This window comes from Cupressus sempervirens, chromosome 3 (genome assembly GCF_028749045.1).
Source record: "Cupressus sempervirens isolate cs-2001-9-10 chromosome 3, ASM2874904v1, whole genome shotgun sequence".
NCBI lineage: Eukaryota > Viridiplantae > Streptophyta > Pinopsida > Cupressales > Cupressaceae > Cupressus > Cupressus sempervirens.
In genome coordinates, this window is record NC_143120.1 from 266520707 (window position 1) to 266541746 (window position 21040).

At 35.8% G+C, this 21040-nt stretch overlaps 1 protein-coding gene across 11 annotated transcripts in view; it reads left to right on the forward strand.

The window, feature by feature from the left end:
- Positions 1–19165, forward strand: part of LOC149565926 (uncharacterized) — a 90028-nt gene extending 70863 nt beyond the window's left edge. For 4 of the 11 annotated variants that reach the window (XM_089819392.1, XM_089819396.1, XM_089819402.1 and 1 more), the window contains 2 exons: positions 17784–17999; positions 18145–19165. In XM_089819392.1, coding sequence (XP_089675518.1) covers positions 17784–17999; positions 18145–18969 — 1041 coding nt within the window. In that variant the 3' untranslated portion in view covers positions 18970–19165. Of the gene's footprint in view, positions 1–5831; positions 5927–13965; positions 15642–17776; positions 18000–18144 lie in introns of those variants that run through there. The other 7 variants (XM_089819395.1, XM_089819398.1, XM_089819397.1 and 4 more) reach the window with 4 other exon arrangements.
- Positions 19166–21040: the final 1875 nt, after the last annotated feature.

Consider the following 21040-nt stretch of genomic DNA (forward strand, 5'->3'; position numbering starts at 1 on the left):
TTGCTTCCCAACTTGACAATCTCCACAAACTTAGTGATTCCGACTCTAAATATTAGGTAAGCCAAGAGCTAGATCCTCTTGAGTGGTGCAAGTGCACCCTCAAGACAAGACAATGATCCAAGCTATGAAGGATCCAAGTAGGGTAGTAAATGAATAATAAGGTCTCATGGACCATTTGGGTCAATCATGCAACAAGCAAGTAATATTGTAAGCCAAAGTTGGCATACTTTTGTAATTTAGGACCTTTTAGGGACAATAGTGAAATGTAAGGCCAGGGGGTCTAAATTTGCAAGACAACCCTTAGGCCATGGTTGATGTATTGTTTTAATGATGTATGAGCTATTTGTACAGTATTGAATTTCCTAAAAGAAGTCTAGGGGCAAGTTCCACAAAAGTTGTCAAGATTGGTAAAAATGTTGTTGTCAATGCAACATTGACATGACAACTTTTTGCAAGATTTTGAATTGTGTTGCCAAAAATTGCTGAACTTCAAAAACCAATTAGGAACCATTGAAGTTATGTTTGAAATAACTTTGTAATGGCCCAAGAAGGTATGTTGGAGTTTTAGCAAGAAGTTTGGAGGAATAAAACCGAGTTTTTATTGTGTTTTCTGTGCAATTTTCCTTACAATTGTATGTGATTGGATTGGTAGAGTAAAATATGTTATAGATTTGGTTAGAGCATGGAATAGCTTCACATTGTAGTTGGTTTGAAGTTTTGAAGTGACAAGAAAAGGATTTGGCAAGCAAATTTTCACCAATTGCTTGAAACCCTCTAAAACCTAGGGTTTGGAGACAAATCATGGGATTTGGCCTTGCATCCTCCAACCAAAAATCTTGATTCTGTGGAGTTTGCAAGGTCCAATTATGTACTTTAAGATTCTAAAGGTTTTACACCCGTTCAAACTGTTGGCCAATTTTGGCAAGAAGCCCTAGATTTGGCATCCTTATGTGACATGCAAGTTTGAGCACAAACAATGTGGTTTTGAGAGACAAAACAAGGTGTTGAAGGGGTTTGGATGCATTGGAGGTGTTGAGTAGAGTCTATTCCAACTTTCTAAGGTGTTGGAAACATTTAGTTGCGGAGGTAAAGTATTCATTTACCCTTGTTATCAGTAAACTAGTCAAATAAGTCATAAGGGCCTAATAGGTGGGCATTAAAGTAATTGTGGTCAAATGAAGTGATCAAAGTTTGAATCCTTGATATTGTATAGAAGGCCCAAAAGGGTGTCTAGTTTGGGAAGATTCAGTTGGTAGTAAAAAATGGCATACCAAAAATTTATTAAGTCAACCTAATTGGGCTATTAGGCCTATTTGAGCCATATTGAAGGAATTAGGTAACAAAAGACCCTTCTAACCTTAAAACCACCTAAATTTGGGTTCATTTGACATAAAAAGACTATATCGAAAGGTTGGTATGTTGAAGTGTAGGATGAGTGTCCAAACCCCCTATGTCTCAAGAAATCAAGCCTATGGAATCCAAGCAATGAAAGGGTAAAGTTTGGTCAAGCCTTGTTTGATGGTCATGTGGGTAGAGTGACCCTAGAAATCCTTGTTGAATATGTGTAAATAGAGGAGAGTATCCAAGAGTGGTGAAGGTTGGGGTACTTGAATTGGATGTGAGACCCTAGAGATAAAAGTTGGTTCAAGGTGAAAATCCATCCTTCCATTGAAGCCTCCTCATCATATTGGTATCAGATTAAGGTTACAAACCTTGGGGAAGGGAAATACTAGTGTATGCCAACAGGAGAAGAGGAAGATTTTCTTGAGGCTAGCACCGTGCCTCCAAAGAGCATGTCCCAAGATGCTATCAAGAAATTGATAGAATAGATGGTTGAGACAAAACTTGGAGAATTGCAAAAGGGAAGGAAAAAGATGGAGGAAATGATACTGACCATGAAGAGGAAGGGGAGGAAGAAGCCCCTAGATAGGTAGATTTGCCTGCAGATCAAAAGGCATTTGTGGAGGCTCTGAAATTAGTTAACAGAGATGCTACTGTGGGGCTACCTGTGCTTAGTGGTAGCCTAAACCCTGAGGAGGTCATGGATTGGGTGGAAGCCCTAAGCAATTACTTTGAGTATAAGGAAGTGCCAGAAGATAAAAGGGTCAAATTAGAAAAAGCCAAGTTGAAGGGATCTGCCCTCTCTTGGTGGAATTTCGTACAAGTGGAGAGGATCAAGGAGGGTAAGAATGTAACAAATTCTTGAGAGAGAATGGTGTGATATCCCCGCTAAAATAGGATGTTTATAATGAAATATAAAATGAATGATTAACATACACAATAATATAATTTTATATTATAATATAATATCACACAATATATTCAATTATAATAATAACAATATTATTGAATGAAAATGAATGAAATGATAATTAAGTATTATATAAAATAATAAAACATTAATATTAATAATTGAAATATAAAAATTGAATTATATATAATAATATTTTTAAATTTTAATAATATTAAAAACATAATCATAATTATGATATTAATAAATAATAATTGAAGTTAACAAAAAGATATACCTTTTCATATAATATAGTATATAAGGGAACATTTTACACCAATAAGGGATATCAGAGAATATGGAAATTAGTACCAGAGTTCAATAGAAAATATGTGGAATTCTATGTAAGGTCTAAAGACGGGTCATCACAAATGGTATCAGAGCATAATCTTGCCATCTTGTAGAGTAAACCTGACCAAACAAAAAAATCATCGAATGAAGAAATAGAAAATGATCAGAACTTCAATTCAAGTATATAAAAATCTTTGAATATGCAGCATTGAAAACTATTATAAAAGATTCAAGTGAATGATTTTATCTTTATAATAATGGAGACAAGCACTCAATAGAGGGCAATAATTGATGATTTGTTAGCAATGGAGGAATAAGATAGAGAGAATGAGTATCATCAAACATCAACTGTATGTAGAGGGAAAAATAAGCATACATAATTAATAGGAAAGGGCAGACAAGAGTCTAGAAGTCCGCATCACTGTCAAGGAAGACTGGTTGCACCATATGGAGGAGCCACATAGGCTGGCTAGTGTAACATCTAAAGGGCTTTTATAGGGGACATCAAGATAAATCTCAACCAAGAAGGATAATACAATTAGCACACAAATAATGTTGCTCATAGTCAACAATATCATTATTTAAAAGACCATAAACATCAGCATTTGTGGTAATGGGAATCGAAGAAGGATAGGATGTCCAGAGGATTAGAAGATGTGCTAATAGAAATTGCAACTCCAAAAATACTAGAATTCTGGCACCAGTATATGGTGTGCTTTAATAGAGGAGATTGATTATCCCATAATTATGTGGGTATCAATAGTTAATAGAAGAAACATCCAGTCAACATTGTTATACAATCTAAAGTTGAGTTCCAATCACTATAGGTGAAGATTAATAAATAAAAGAGTAATCAAAGCGATGTATGACTTTGGAGGGCATGACAACTTTACTCAGACTCATACTTCACAAAAAATAATAGGCCCAATATCTCACGAGAGCCATAAAACTTTAGCCAACAACATGCTCCACTTTTTAGATGGTGTTGCACTCTCGTTCGCAAAAATTACGCTTCTCTCCTTTAGGCGGTGGACAACACCCTCACTTTCCCTATGTTTTTGCAAGCACTTATACATACGAAAGAACTTTGGTTAAACCCTTTTTAGGGTAAATAGAATATTTTCTTATAGATATCGCCAAATAAAACATTAATTGACAAGAAGATGAAGGCATATAACTGGAAGCATAATAATAAATAGAAAACATGAGCAATAAGAATATTAGGCAAATGCATATGCACTTGGCCATCTTATCAATTACGGTGTTCAAGCATAATGCACAGTATGAGAAATAGACTTAATGATGGTACTAGTTAGAATCAATGCAACCCATGTTAACATGCAATCTCCATGCCGAATACTCCATATCCATGAAAAAATAAATTTGAACATATTATCCAGGAGACTAAGTGATGGAAAAATTCACGAGAAGGTAGAAGTTGCTGGTGGTTTTAGAAGGATATTCAGTCCCCCATTTCCTTCCATTTGGCTCAACATCTCAATTAGAAGATTTCAAACATATCAAATTTACGTATGCTTTCTACAATATGCAGTGACAATGGTAGTGATTCATGACAGTCAAGTGTAAGTGCTTTGTTATCGGTCCATATAGAAAGATTAATGCAAAAATATCTTCGAGGATACTATGATTAACTACTAAAACAATCGAAACAAGAAAGAACACAAAATTCATTTTGTCCATCTTTGCATGAAATTCGAAAGGGGATACAAGGTTGCTTATAAAGGTGAGAAGTTATAAGTGGAATTTAAGGAAAGTGTGGTAAGAATAATAATATGGGGTACAAAGAATAAGGAATCGATACACACACACACACACACACACGTATACGAGAAGATTTAAAACATGAAAAATTGCTGACAAAGGACATAACAAATAAGGGGACTATGCAAGGAATTACTAATAAGAAAAGAAATAATAGTGCATGAGAATAAGCACATCAATTATTATGATTATGGGAGAGAATAATAACATATAAGATATATAGAAAATGGAGAGAATTATTCAATAGATTATAAGTGCAATATTTTACATAATATTCTTGTGAGAAAAGTCAAAGAAGGTGAGATTCATATATATGATTGTCAAGTAATTCCTAAATAATTGCATTGGAGAAATTTTAAGAGCAACATTATAAATTGTCCTTCCAAAATTGGAGTTAAAAATTAGAAGCAAATTAAGTGTACATTGCAAGAAGAAACCACTACATTTTCATCACAATATTTTGTGGACTTAAATCAAAATAAGTTGATCTTTTGATTTGTTTCTAGAGTTTTAATATGGGTTTTTAACTTAGTTACTAGGGTTCATCACTTTGCCCTCCAGACCACATATTGGTTCGAACCAATACCGAATTTGGGTCCAATTTGTCCAAAATATTGCCTAGGGTTCAAAAATATTTGGTGCATGTATGGCCCCTTGATTTTCCTGCAAGATGTTATAGTGTAGGTGTAACAAACGGATTTTCATAAGAAAATAAAGAAGAGCTAATAACTGGTTTCACATAGAAATGAAGGAATATTCGTCAACTAACTTTCGAAACAAAACATATTAAACCTTTTTTATGAGAGTTTAACTGATATAACTACTAACGGTTAACTATGATAACCATTCAACTGAAATAACGATTAACTGAAGTAACTGAATTAATGATTAACTACAGTAATTGAAATAACGATTAACTGAAGTAATTGAAATAACGATTAACTAAAGTAACTAAAATAACAATTTCCTATCTTTCCTTGCATATAGTAAAGTAAATACATGATCAATTACAAGAGAAATAAAAATACATATCAGGAATGGAAAGAAGAAACATACAAGAAGTAACTGGCGAGTCTTTAACTAGTTGTGCAAGCCTCGGCTTTCAGTAAGAGGAGAAGCATTGACTTAGGCTTAACCTCCCAAATTTCGGACCATATCCATCCCCACACAATCTTTTGAAAAGAAAGGTCCTCCCTACCCTGAGATTGGGCTTGGGGTACTACTAGTCTAGCCATCTGAGCATTTCCGGTGTTTAGAATGTTCACACAGTGATGGATAGACATGTCTGAATAACTGACACTACTGACATCAAGTGACTTTATGAAGGCAAACATGCCCTTTAACGACCTTGGCCAAGGTTTTTGGATGGGTTCTATTACCTTATCACGACCGCTCGACTTGACAATAGGAAACAATAAATATGAGCATGCATGAGCTATTAAATGATTTCCTTATTTTTTAAAATAATAGTTATATATTTGTTATGACACATCTGATTTTGCTTCCATGTTATTTGCAGATTTCTTTCTCACCTTTTCACCTCTTCCATGGCCATACAACTGGGTGAGTCCAAGGTGTTTAAATCATAGAGTTTAGCCAACTCATTCTGCTGATTCCTCAATTGATGTAATAATATTTCATGTTTCAATACATCATAGCTTATATGACTCGGGGAACACTTAAGGCTTGCAAAAGAATATCATTCGATTTTGTCATTCAACAGTAATATAAAGATGCAAAAACATTTCGTGATCGAGACTTGACTTGGGAAGTTTTGACTCACTAAGGAACTATCTAGTGAAAACATAGATGATGTACGACATTCAATGGAAAGAATCCTTGTTGCTGTAAATACACGCACAATAGCAATTGATAAAAAAAGTACTATATTTCATTCGGATATGATATCCAATTACATAACCTGATTAGCTTTTGAAATAGATGAGCTTTTGCTGGACGCTATCAATTGGTCTCTTCTCGTAAGATATTCTGGACTCAAACTTAGAGTGATTATCAATCATGACTTCCAACAGAGGTAAAGAGAAGAAAATAATGTGGCAAGAAATTCAGAGATCAAATTGTGAGGGAGGAGAATTCAATTCATGATGTCCTATGGTTTGTCATAGCTTCATAAATAAAGGTATTTGAAGAAGCAAGCTGTAACTCATAAATGGTTTTAAAGATTTGTCTTCTTGATTCTTTGATATTGAATGCCAAATGTGCATTTTGGCCTCTTATAAAGAAAATAAATAAATTCAGAAAGAACTTGAAGGTTGTGAATCAAAGAATATTATAATCATATTTATTTACTTGCATGTAAATATATTTTATTAAGATGGTACATAGTTAATGTTTATCCAAGGTCATACCTTTTAATTATGTATATCTAAATACATGTTTCATCTTGGAAGATTTATTTTATCTTCTTCTACATGCATTTAAATGTACATATTAAATAGATAAAATCTTGTATAAAAATAATACTATGTTATCATCTTTAATTTATATTTGTGTATGTACATAAATATGTATTATAATGATGTAGTGGAAAAGTCAATCAAAAGTCATTTGAGGTACGCATTAATTAAGTGAAAATCAATATTTTTAAATGTTTATTTAATAGCTCATGCATGTCCATTGATTGTATCTTGATGTTTAAATCGCTAGGTCTTTACCAAGATAGTTAAAGGTCATACCTGTCGAATAGATAAATGGACTAAGATAGTACCCCATTCCGTTGATCCCGTTTAGCAATGCTTCTCCCCTTCGTCTTCTCCTACAATCACCCGTGCAACATTTTTCACAATAACAACAAGTTCCATGATAAATCCATAATAACATTTGATGAAGATATTAGCAAGGAATTGAACCATAATTCCAAAACCAAACTACTCTTAACTACTATCATCATTGTATGATAAATAATGGATAACGACCATCATCATTAAACATTTACAAATTTTTATAGAATACAACAATTATATTTAACTACCCTTTTCACATGATTATGAAAGAAAATCCAGTTGATTCAATGTCTATAATCAATTTAAATTTGGTCAAAAATGGGGATGTAACATACCCTCCCCCTTAAGTTTTCATCATCCCTGAAGAATGTCGCAATCAAAAAAAAAAAAAAAAACTTAAATGAATATCTATCCAAACCATTACAGCAATGGAAAGAACTGAAAAATAAAAGTTTGGGCTCTAGCCCTGGAGAAAAGATGAGGGCATTTTTGGAAAATTTCATGATAATCTTCCCAAGTAGCATTATCCTCTGTATACTGATCCCACTGGACCTTGCATTGAGTCACATCTTGATTTTGTAAGTGTCGCTTACATCCTCGAGTATTCTGAGTTGTTCTATTTCCACCACCCTTGGATCTTGCACCTGTAATAGGTTATATGATCATGATGAGTGATGTATTTCTTAAGATATGACACATGGAAGACGTCATGCATCATGGTAAGGCAATTCTGTAGGCTACCGGGTTCATGATTTCCAATATTTCAAAGGTTCCTACGTATCTCGGGGCCAACTTTGCATTCTTACCAAACTTGATGGTACTCTTTTGAGGTTTTATTTTTAATAGCACCTTTTCTCCTATTGAGAATTCTCTAGGCACCCTTTTTGCATCTGCATAACTTTTCTGTCTATTGTTGGCTTCTTTCAATCTGTGATGAATTTGGATTATCTGTTCTTCTATTTCTTTAAGCATTTCAGGTCCAACAATAAGTCTGTCCTCTAATCAATTCCAGCTCATAGGAGTTCTACATTTGCGGCCATATAAAGCCTCAAAGGGGGCGATTTTAATGGTGGATTGATAGTAATTGTCATAAGCAAATTTTACGAAGGGTAGATACATTTTCCATAGGTACTGCTGATCCATACAGAAAACTCTTAAAAGATCCTCCAAAACCTGGTTTACTCTTTTTGTTTGACCATTAGTCTTAGGATGATAAGTTGAGCTGATGTTAAGCTTAGTTCCTAATGTTGAAAATAATGTTTGCCAAAATCTGGAGGTTATCCTAGCATCCCTATCTGAGATAATTTTCTTTGGAACTCCATGTAGTTTGAAAATCTCCTTTATGAATTTATGAGCGATTTCTAGTGCTCCATCAGTTAGATTTCCTAGTATAAAATGAGCAACCTTAGTCAATCTATCCACTACTACTAGAATGGTGTTGTGTCTATTCCGTGTCATAGGTAACCCTTGTACAAAATTCATGGAAATTATCTACTATTTCCATTCTGGTACCTCATTTGCGTGTAAAAGGCCAGCTGTGTAACAATGTTCTTCTTTTACTCTTTGGCATTCCAAGCATCTTGCCACAAAATCTGTTATTTCCCTTTTCATCCCTTTCAAAAAATATAGAGGTTTTATATTTGACAAAATTTTAGTTACTTCAGGATGTTTTGAATATGGAACTGAATGGGATTCCTCTAGAATCATTCTTCGAAGTTCAGTTTTGTTGGCTATATAAATCCTGTCATGATATCTTAACAATCCATCCTCTTCTATCCTAAATTCTGAATACCTAGGATCCTGTGGGTCTTTGATGAGAGCTTTGCTTATCTCTGCATAAAATTCATCATGCTCTAGATGTTGTAGTATCTGATCTTTTAATCTGAAATTTGTGACAGCAATCGTGGAAATGTATCTCCTTCTGCTTAAGGCATTTGCCACCTTATTTTCCTTGCCCTTGATGTGATTAATATCAAATTCATAATCTGCTAGAAATTCCAGCCATCTCCTCTGTCTAGCATTAAGGTTGGGTTGAGTGAAAATGTATTTTAGGCCATGGTGATTAGAGAGAAGATCGAAAGGTTTCCCTATCAAGTAGTGTCTCCACATTTGGATGGCATGTACTATAGCTACCAATTCTAGATCATGGGGGGCGTAATTCTGCTCGTAATTCTTCAATTTCCTTGACTCATATGCAATCACTTGCTCATCTTGCATTAGCACTCCTCCTACTCCTTTCCTTGATGTATTCGTTATGACTGCAATTTTTTTTTGTGGGTCAGGTACTCTTAGTATGGGTGCAGTAGTTAACTTTTCTTTCAAATACTCAAAAGCTGATTGACATTTTCCGTCCATACGAATTTCTTCCCCTTTTTTTGAAATGATGTGATTGAGTAAGCTATCTTGGAAAAATTCTTGACAAACTTCCTATAGAATCGTGCCAATCCCATGAAACTCCTGACTTCTGTCACATTCTTAGGTATAGGCCATTCCTTAATTTCGATTTGGAATTATAAAGAAAGGTCTCAGAAGGGGATGTTATTCAAAATTTTTGTGCTTAAATTCATGATGGATAGGGAGTGTGCACAAAGGGGAGGAGTAAATCAGTTGTATTGGGGCAAAAGAATCCCAATATGGATTAAAATCTGAGGGAGCCCCAAGCTGAGCATGTCCAAATTTAAGAAATAATAAATCTACTATTCACTACTGAATTAAGCACATACCAAGTGGATAGGGAGTGTGGACATGGGGAGGAGTAAATTGGTCGCGTTGGGGCAAGAGGATCCCAATATGGATAAAGATTTGAGGAATCCCTAAGCTGAGCACGTCCAAACTCGAGGAGCAGTAAATCTACCATCCACAATGTAGGGAGTGTGCACAAGGGGAGGAGTAAATTGGTTGTGTTGGAGCAAGCGGATCCCAATATGGATAAAGATCTAAGGGAGCCCCAAGCTGAGCATGTCCAAAGTTGAGCAGCTGTAAATCTACCATCCACTAGGGAATTAGACGCCCTATTATAGTATTAGCTAAATGAAAGTGTCTAAAAGACACATATTCAAGAAATTTTTATTTCCAGACAGAGAAAAAGAGCACAACATTTATGATTGAAGTTGGTAAAACATTTCCTTAAAATTTTCTTATTTTGAATTATAAAAAGGAATATAACAAATTTTTAACATGTATACTCTGTGTCTACATCGTGTCTTCATGCATTCGTGTATCTACTCTTGTTTGCATTGTGTCTTTATGCAGTAATGTGTCTACTTTGTGTTTTCATTTCATATGTTCTTGAATAAGGCCATCATAAACTAACATGTATATTTTTGCAAGCACTTAATGTGTATGCAGGTAATAGAATGACTATGAGCTATGAATAAGCAAAATCAAATTAATTGCTTGAGGACAAGCAAATTTGAGAGGGGAGGACTGTGATATACTTGCTAAAATAAGATTAATATAATGAAATATAAAATGAATAATTAACATAAATAATAATATAATTTTATATTATAATATAATATCACACAATATATTAAATTATAATAATAACAATATTATTGAATGAAAATGAATTAAATGATAATTAAGTATTACATATAATTGAAATATAAAAACTAAATTATATATAATAATATTTTTAATTTTAATAAATATTAAAAACATAATCATAATTGTGATATTAATAAATAATAATTAGAGTTAACAAAAAGACATACCTTTTCATATAATATAGTATATAAGGGAACATTTTACACCGATAAGGGATATCATAGATTATGGAAATTAGTCTACCAAAGTTCAATAGAGAATATGTGGAATTCTATGTAAGGTCTAAAGATGGGTCATCATAGAAGGCCAGGGAAATGAGTCAGTTCTTGCCCATTGACTACAATGTTCAGATGCATAGGAGACTCCAAAATCTCAAACAAAGAGATCTAGATGTAAGCTACTATACAAAGAAGTTTCATAAAGTGACTCTCAAACAAAAAGGAAGAGAAGATGAGTCAGAAAAAGTCGCAAAGTATTTAAATGGACCGAGATTGAATATTTAAAATGAAGTAGCTGATTTGGCACTAGAAACAATACACAAATGTTTCCAATTGGGTTTGAGAGCTGAGGATAAGATAAGAAGGAAGGCAAAACAAGGCAGTAATAGTGGCAAAGGAGGGAGAAGCTTTAGAGGCAGAGGCAGTTTTGGAGGGGGAAGTCCCAAACCAAAGGCCTTATGGCGAGTCCAACCAAGGAGAGCAGGCAGGGGACTCAAGTAGCAGAAGAAGCTATAGAGGGAGAAGGCCTAATGGAAGAGGAGGGACAAATGGATCAGGGAGAGGATCCAAATTCTCCTCTATGAAGTGTTACGACTGCAATCAGTTGGGGCACCCTGCATATAGGTGTCCAGAAAAGACCTCAACTTCTCATGGTGCAGAAAGAAGGGCTACTTTCGTCCAATAAAATGCAAGAAGTGTAACATCTCCTGAGGTGAACCTAGCGTCTAAGATGGGAGAGACCTTGATGACAAGAACATTTTAAAAAGAACTTGTGTAGGCAGACCCATCACAAAGGGGGGCCTTGTTCAACATCAATTGGTAAATCCAAGGTAAGATCTATTAAGTTGTAATTGATTCAGGCTCTACAGATAATATTGTATCTTTAGAAGTAGTAAATAAATTAAAATTACAAATGATGCCCCATAGTTGTCCACATAGGGTCAGTTGGTTGAACAAAGGACAACACATACTGATAAATGAGTAGGCATGGGTAGATTTAGTATTGGGGGGTATAGAGACAAAATCTTGTGATATGCTTCCTATGGATGCTTTCCATCTATTACTAGGTAGGCCTTGGCAGTTTGATAGGAAGGCTTATTGTGATGGAGAGAATAATTCTTATTCTTTCCAAAAGGATGGTGTGACTTACAAAATACAGTCACTGTTAGAGGAGGAAACTAAACAATTAGGGGCAAGTCTGATAATGGTAGGAGAAAAATATTTCGTGGAAACCTTGAAGGAAGAAGAGGGAATAGGGTTTGCACTAGTCCTCAAACCCAAGGAGAGAGAGGAGAAAGGTGTAGGATTAAAGATCCCCAAAGATGTGCAAGGATTTTTAGGGAAGTATATGGGTATAGTTGGAGGAAACATACCCAATTTCTTGCCTTCCATAAGAGATATTAGTCATCAGTTTGACTTAATACCAGGGACCACACTTCCAAATAAAGCTGCGTATAAGATGACTCCCCAACAAAATGAAGAAATTGCAAACCAGGTCTAGGATTCGCTTGACAAAGGGTTGGTTAGAAAAAGTCTCAGTCCTTGTGCAGTGCCCATTGTACTAGCTCCTAAAAAGAATGGAAGTTGGAGGCTTTGTACAGAGTCAAGAGCCATTAATAGGATAACTATAAGGTACAGATTCCCTGTACCCAGAATTGAGGACATAATGGACTGTTTAAGGGGTGCTACTTATTTGTTAAAATAGATTTGAAAAGTGGGTACCATCAGATAAGGATCAGACAGGGGGATGAGTGGCAAACTGTGTTTAAAACCAATGAAGGGTTATATGAGTGGCTTGTCATGCCATTTGGTCTTTCAAATGCCCCAAGAATTTTTATGAGGCTTTTGCATGAAGTGTTGCAAGATTTCATAGGAAAGTTTGTTGTGGTCTATTTAGATGACTGATTGTTATTTAGCAAGAGCAGGGAAGAACATCTGAAACACCTAGACATTGTATCAAGAAGGCTCCATGAAGAGAAGTTATGATTAACCTTGAAAAATTTGACTTAATGAAGAAGGAATTGGTTTATTTGGGTTTTGTAATCTCCAAGGGGGACTTGAAAAAGGATCCATCTAAGGTGGATGTCATATTGAACTGGCCAACTCCTAAAAATGCAGGTGAGGTGAGAAGTTTTCATGGCATGGCTACATTCTATAGGAAATTTATAAAGAACTTCAGTCATATATGTGCTCCTATCTTGAGACAATCAAGGGAGGAGGACATGAAATTTGAATGGACTGATGCAGCAAATCAAAGTTTTGAATACCTCAAACAGAAAGTGGCTCAATACCCTGCCCTAGTGTTACCTGACTTCAATAAGGTTTTCACTATTGAATGTGATGCAAGTGGATTAGCAATAGGTGCAGTGTTAAGCCAAGAGGGGTGACCTGTGGCCTTTTTAAGTGAGAAACTGAATGAAACAAAGAGGGAATATTCCTCTTATGATTTGGAGCTGTATCCATGGTACAAGCTCTTAAGATATGGATGCACTACTTGCTTCCTAAAGAATTTATTGTATGTACTGACAATTATGCACTTAGAATTTTGAATGGATTGGACAAACTGAATCATAGGCACATGAAGTGGGTTGAAAGTCTTCAAGTGTACACTTTCACCATTAGATATAAGAAGGGGCAGGCTAATAAGGTTTCTGATGCTCTCAGAGAGGAGTATTGACAATACAAGAGGTACAACTGCAGAGTATGGGTGTCGAGGCACTCAAAGACATGTACGCTGAAGATGAGGACTTCAAAGAGATTTATAAAGTTTGTAACAAGTTTGAAAATGCATTTCATAGTGAACTTTCTGATTACACTTTACAAAATGGCTTGTTGTTCAAGGGCTCTCAGCTTTGTATTCCCAAAATGTTTAATGGGGGACAATTTAGTGAAGGAAAAACACTGTGGTGGATTGGGACGTCATTTTGGGCTCAATAAAACTTTTGACTTAGTAAGGAGATTCTATTACTGGCCAAAGATGCAGACTGACATCAGAAAATTTGTTGAAGGATGTATTGTATGTCAGAGAGCAAAGTGAATCTCAACTATTGCAGTGCTCCACAAACCTTTGCCAATACCAAACAGGCCTTGGGAGAGCCTCAGCATGGATTTTGCAATGGGATTGCTGAGAACATGATAGTTTCTTTGTTGTTATTGACAGATTCAGTAAGATGGTACACTTGATCCCATGTAAGACTACTAGTGATGCCGATTATAATGCACGGTTGTTCTTCAAAGAGATTGGAAGGACTCATGGCTTACCTCTAAGTCTTGTGTCTGTTAGAGAGTAAATTTGCAGGACACTTCTGGAGGACATTGTGGATGAGGTTAGGCACGAACAGGCCTTTAGTTTGTCCTATCAACCTCAGACAGATGGTCAAATTGAGGTTGTGAATAGGTTTTTGGGAAATCTCCTTAGATGTCTGACAAGAGAACACAATCAAAGTTGGGATACAATACTTCCTCAGGCAGAATATGCCTACAATGATTCCATAAACAGAAGCACAGGCATGAGTCCCTTAGAAATAGTCTATGGTGGCCACCCAAGAGGAGTTTTTGAACTTAGAGACATCCAAGGTCTAGCTAAGAGGAGTGGGCATGCAGAGAGTATGGAAGAAGCAATGCAGGAAATCCACCAGCACATTAGATATCATCTGCAGCATAATACTCAAAAGATCAAGGACAGGATAGACCAAAGAAGGAGAGATGTGCAATATGCAGTTGGAGCTCTAGTTATGGTCCATTTGAACAAGGAAAGGTTACCAAAGGAAGCTACAGTAAACTGATGATGAGAAGAATAGGTCCATGCAGGATATTGGAGAAGTATGGGGCAAATGCCTACAAGGTTGAACTTCTGTCAGAGTTAGCTGTTTCTTCTATCTTCAGTATCTGAGATTAACATTGTACAAGAGCCCACTAATGCAGATGAACAGGAGGACAATAAATTGCAGAGGATGAAGAATGGGTCAGGCAGATTCCACCAAAAGAGGTACCACAGATGGAGTGTATACTGGACATCAGGGAAGCCAAGAAGACCAAGCACAAAACATACTTTCGACATTTAGTCAAATTGAAGGGACTCCCTGAGTCTGAGGCCACCTGGATGACTAAAGATGTGAAGAAACAAGGAGGTGATATACAGTATTTGGTATCTAAGAGGACTTGAGACAAAAGCCACCCGTGGAGTATGGTGCAGCTGCATCCTCAAGGCAAGATAATGATCCAAGCTATGGATGATCCAAGTAGGCTAGTAAACAAATAATAGGTCTCATAGACCATTTGGGCCAATCATGTAACAAGCAAGTAATATTGTAAGCCAAAGTCAGCATATTTTTGTCATTTAGGACCTTTTAGGGACAATAGTGAAATATAAGGCCAAGGGGTCTAATTTGCAAGACAACCCTTAGGCCATGGTTGATGTATTGTTTAATGATGTATGAGTCATTTGTTGAAGTCACGTCTGAACTGCTACACCTATTTGCTGGATGCGTTCAACCAGTTCTGGGTCAGCGTGTTTGTCTGGGTGTTATCTGCTTTTAATACAGAGAAGGCCCATTTCCTGCGGACTGGATTGTAGAATAATGAAGATTGTTTTTTGCTGCTTGTTATTTTGCTGCCGACCTAGCTGGGATATACAGTCAGTTTTCCCAGTACAGTTTGAAGACTTGCTGTGTGGGGAATGTAGCACGCACACAACTTGGCAATTGCTGGGGGACCTAGCTGTGGGAGACTCCTGGTGCACATAAAAGACACAATCCATCTATACAGGTTGGTCTATCTTTGTCACAAGCACTGTTAATTTCTGAGAATGTACATGGAGATTGCTTGGAAATAATAAATAAAATTATTGGACTATTTTTCTGTTGCTTGTTTGCAATATCAAATGTATCACTTTTGTCATAATAGAAAACTTTCTCATTGAAATATTGTATGGACAAGAAACTCTGCATATTGGAAACAAATAGAACTCAGTGAGAACCTTTTCAAGCATACTGTTGTCAGAATTACCAAGTGACAGAGATCTGAAAATTAGCAGAATAAGGGTGAGTCATTTCAGCAAGGTGGTTGGTCTGGGTTCCCAAGGGGAGTGTCACCGATGTCATACACAGGCCCTTGTCATCTCTGATCCCTTTCTCACACCAAGCTGGCACAGGATTTTGAATGACAATTTGTTCCTGATTATTGTTGTATATTGTGTTGCACTGACTAATTTAGTAATTTTAGCTGTCAAGTATCTTGGCTATCAATGTAGTCATCATGTTTTTGCTGTTGCTTTGTGCAGCTTGGAAGCTTGATTGAAGGGAGGTCTTCTGATGCCAAAGTTTTTTCTTTCAATTGGAAAATAGTTCATTGTCAAATTCTTTGATGCTCTGCATTTTTAATAGGAAATTCTGTAGGGGTACAGATGGTAATGGTCCCATCACTAAGACAATTTTGTTTCAATTTTATCTAGTTTGCCGGACAATGTCCTTCTGAATTTTGGCGCTTTCTGGCCCATAGCTGTGCTTGATTGAAAAACTATAGCTTTCCTCTTGCCTGATGCAGTTTTCTTTGGCCTGTTTTCTTTATGAAGGAGCAATTAGGGATTCTCTCTTCTACCTTTTACTCTTTGTATTGTATATAAATATTTATCATATATTAAAATTGAGGATGATTGATCTTTGTTCTTAGTTTCTGCTAACAATTGGAATCGTGCTTTGTGTCAAACAAATTACTCTTTCTGCTTCAGCTATCTAAATCTTCTCTTGATGTCTTTGTTCTGGTAGGCTTTAGCAGTATTGAAAATGTTTCTAATTCATCCTCATCAAAATCAACAAAAGCAGCCAAATAAAACTCTGCAGTAGGTCCACTTCTGTGTGTTCTCTTAATAAAAATGATATTTTTTAATTTCCTCGACCACAAATTTACATTCTTGCATTTGGTCGTCTCTTTCGTCATCCATGCAAGAAGGCTATTAGTATTTTTTTGAGTATTGAGACTTTGAAGCCCTTCAATACTGTTCAACTTGACCATTTTTTGGTATAGATCTTTTATCTTGTCTTGTAATTTCATTAACTCTGTCTGCTGATGCCATTTCCATCTGTGACTATTATTTTTTCTTCCAGCATCCTTGATTGCCAATTATGTAAAGATAATGTGACTCTTGGAGACACAACTCATCTATGGTTGATATTTGAATTTCATTTTTTTGCTTTATTACATTAATAGATTTCTAGTTTCTTTATTTTGCTAGCCTGATTTCTATTGCCCATTTTGAAGCTAATCTTGTTTAAACCAAGGGCAATTTTAGCTTTCTCTAAAATTTTCAAATACCTTAGAGCTCGCTGCATTCCTGACTGAATGTGCAGTCCGTAGTCTTAAGATCTCCCTGTGCTGTTCCAGCTCCAAGCAACTCAAAGAAGATAACTAGTTGGAATAACACACGCTAAATGCTGTGAGCATTTTATCTGTGGGATTGTTCAAAATTTCTGATGTAAAAAATTAAAAGATGAATTTCACCGTGTTATCACTTGAATCAAAGTACACTCCAATGCACATTTACTTCAAAGCACAATTTGAAAACTTGTAAAATAGCTTGACCTGACTAATAATGCTTAGAGGCTGTGTTTCAACCAATCTGGAGTTCTGATGATTTATGAACATTTTGTAGTTTCTATTTTGTTCCATAAAAGAATTGAAGTAATAACTAAACAGAAAATTTGTGGCAAATAAACACACATTTGATGTTGAATGATGACCTAGTATATTTGTAAAATTAGTGCAGACAAGCAACAGGTAACATACATGTTAGTTGTCATTTGCTTATCTTTTAGCAACTTGGCTGTGGAGTTTTACATTTTCCTTTTAAGCAAATAAATATCAAAACACAAGAAAAAACAATGTTCTCACCGGGCTGATCATAGATTGCAGGGAGTTAATGTTACAGACCACAGATCAGCTCTGGAAAAAGTTATGGGGTTGCTTCAGATGCAGAAAGATGAAGCAGGCAGACTTTATGGTGTGGGACATAGGGTTGTCCATGGAGGAGAGCATCTAACTCGTCCGATGCTTGTTACTGAAGAAGTTAAGAAGACTATTGAGAAAGCATCCCCCTTGGCTCCTCTACACATCCCTCCAAATCTTGAGGTGTGCATTTTCATTTTAGTCCTCGGTTTATCGAATGATGTGCTGCACCATTAGCCTGCCTGTACTTCTGGTACACATGCTTTTGTGTACTCTTAAATATTGCAATTTGACAAGCTACACAACTTAATTTAGGGTGTCTATGCAGGGCATCCGAGTAGCAGAAGAGTTGTTCCAGTGTCCTCAAGTTGCTGTGTTCGATACTGGCTTTCATTCAACTATCCCTCCTTATGCATACATCTATGCCATCCCTTATACTTTCTATGAGAAACTTGGCTTAAGGCGTTATGGATTTCATGGAACAAGTTACCAGTTCCTCCTAGATCGAGCATCGACATATCTGGGGCTGGCAAAAGAGAATGTTAATGCAATTGCATTTCATCTTGGTGCTGGAGCTAGCATAGCAGCAATCAGGAATGGGGAGTGCATAGATACAACCATGGGTGTAACCCCATTAGAAGGGCTTGTTATGGCAACACGATGTGGTGACATTGATCCTGCTATTTGTCAGATATTGGCTTCTCAAAAAAATTTCAATGCCAATCAAATTGATTATGTATTAAATAATGAAAGTGGATTGCATGGCATTTGTGGTGACAAGGACATGAGGAATGTTTTGGAAGCATCTAATGCAGGGAGTCAGAGGCATAAACTTGCTGTTGAAATTTATGTTCACAGAATTCGGAAGTATCTAGGAGCTTATTTTTTTCATCTTGAAGGAAATGTCAATGCATTGATATTTAGTGGAGGTGTTGGTGAAGGTTCGGCCAAAATTAGAGAAATGATCTGTGCTCACCTCAGTGCATTTGATATTGAGATAGATGATACTAAGAACAATGAAAATAAACCTTACACAAGGGAAATCCAGAAGGATGAATCAAAGATCAAGATATTAGTAATCCCTACTAATGAAGAACTTTGCATTGCTGAGCAAACATTATGTGTGTTAGAGGAGCAAAAAATTCTAGAATGAGTTGACTTTCCAATAAAACAGTTTGCAGTGTTGATTTAAAAACCTTACCCAAATCAACTCTGACATGTACATATGTTGTTTGCATAAGTTGGCAAGCTGATTTTACCTAGAAAAAAATGTAATTATATATATTTCAGCCCTATTTAATTATTTGCACCGACTTCACTTAATATAAAATGTTTTGAATTTCTGCTAATTGCCTTTTCAGTCAAGATGGTGCTATTTGAGTGCTGCTTCTTTTGATTTACAACTTTTGTAGTGTCCTAAATATAAATTAAGTACTCTTTTCACCCTTTTAGCCATTTTGATGTACAAAATAAAATAAAATAGGAGTTATGTCCAATTTTCTCGTCGATAGGACAAGGTTATTATATAACACTTGATCTCAATTTTTTTAAATTGTTTTTAATGCATTGGCCAGATAGATCTCTAATTATAATCAACAATTCTAAGAGAAAATGCTTGGAAACATGTTACTTCTGAACTATTGCATCCCATGTTTAGCCGATAGGCTATTATAGGTGGACATTTCAGTCCAAACGTGTCCATTCATCAAATCATATACCATTGGTGGTTTTTCTATTAAATACTGTTCCTTTAATTCTTCTTTACCGACCATATTTATTTGAAAATCTTATAGCTGTAGATCTTTATATATCTGAACATATCTTTTGACGATCTGTAGAATCTGTCTGTGGATTACTTTTGGGCAGACATTCCATTGAATTACTTCACCGACTGCTTAAACCTTCTATAAATAACCTCCAAGAACAGTGGAAAAAATATCTGTGAACAGTGTAAACATTTTGAACAGGGGCTGGAATCTTGAGAATCAGAGCTGTTTGTGAGCTGTCTTTGTCATCCAGGTAACATCACGAATCTTTAGTAGTCAGGTGGAATTACCATTGATGCCTCTGTTTATTGAGTGTTTGATAGTTTTAACATATTATTTAGCATATTAACTGTGTAGCTGTTTGTTTAACTTAATAATCATTCATTTTGTGCCATCTCCAAAAGCACATCTACCAGGTCCTTAGTATGGTTTTTGCTTTCCATTTTCCTCCATTGCCACGATGAACATGTGGAATCTAGATTTTGACACATACATGTCTGCAAGAGTCAATATGCCGTAAAAGCCTTTGGTGTACATACGATGTTTTCCTTTTACTGGCACTTTTTAATTCTCAACTTAAAATATATACATCTTTCTTGCTTGTGAGAACTTTGTTCTTACAAATGCTTGTTATTAATTTTTTAACTTAATAATGAAATGGGCTCTGGGCTTAAGAAGATTCTTAGTGATCTACTAGCTGGGGATATTCAATTCCTCTCAATCTATGAGACCTACTGCTCTGATAAGCTAATTCTGTGATTAAATGGCCGAGGACTATGTATTCAATAATTTATTCTCTATAAATTCTCTCTTATTTATTCTAAAGGCATTTTAGTATAGTGTCATCAACTAGTTGTTAACATTTGTGTCTACACCCACCTTACACTCAGCACTCAGTGCATGAATTTGTCCATCCTCTTGGGGCTCTTTTAGGAAGGGAACAGGATTAATCCCCATAAAAAAATGCATAGATAGGGACTGATAGAATTTATTTTTAACCTCGCCAATTATTATAGTGCCTAAATATCAAAATTGTGAAGATAGTTATGGTGTGGATATCTGAATCTCTATGCATTTGAAGATGTTTTGCCACTACTTCGCAGCCCTCTCCAAACTTGACAGCCACCCCTATGTATCCAAGGGCATCCTCGAATCTCCCATATGATGAAGAATCAATGAAACAAAGATCCGTTGATTGTAGACCCACCTGTGACCACTCATCATCTAACAAGACATATTGCTGGGCAAACGGATGTTGCTGGAATGAGCCTTATTTTGTAGACAACTTTGAAATTATGATCGAGTGTACACCTTTTTGTGTTGTTTGGAGGAAGTAGCCATGTACAGATCTATCCGGTTAGACAAGAGTGTAACCATGAAGCATATTTTGGATACAACTTCAAACTACGTTACTTACATGTATACTGAAGTGTTGTACTTGTTGTATATTGTTTAATA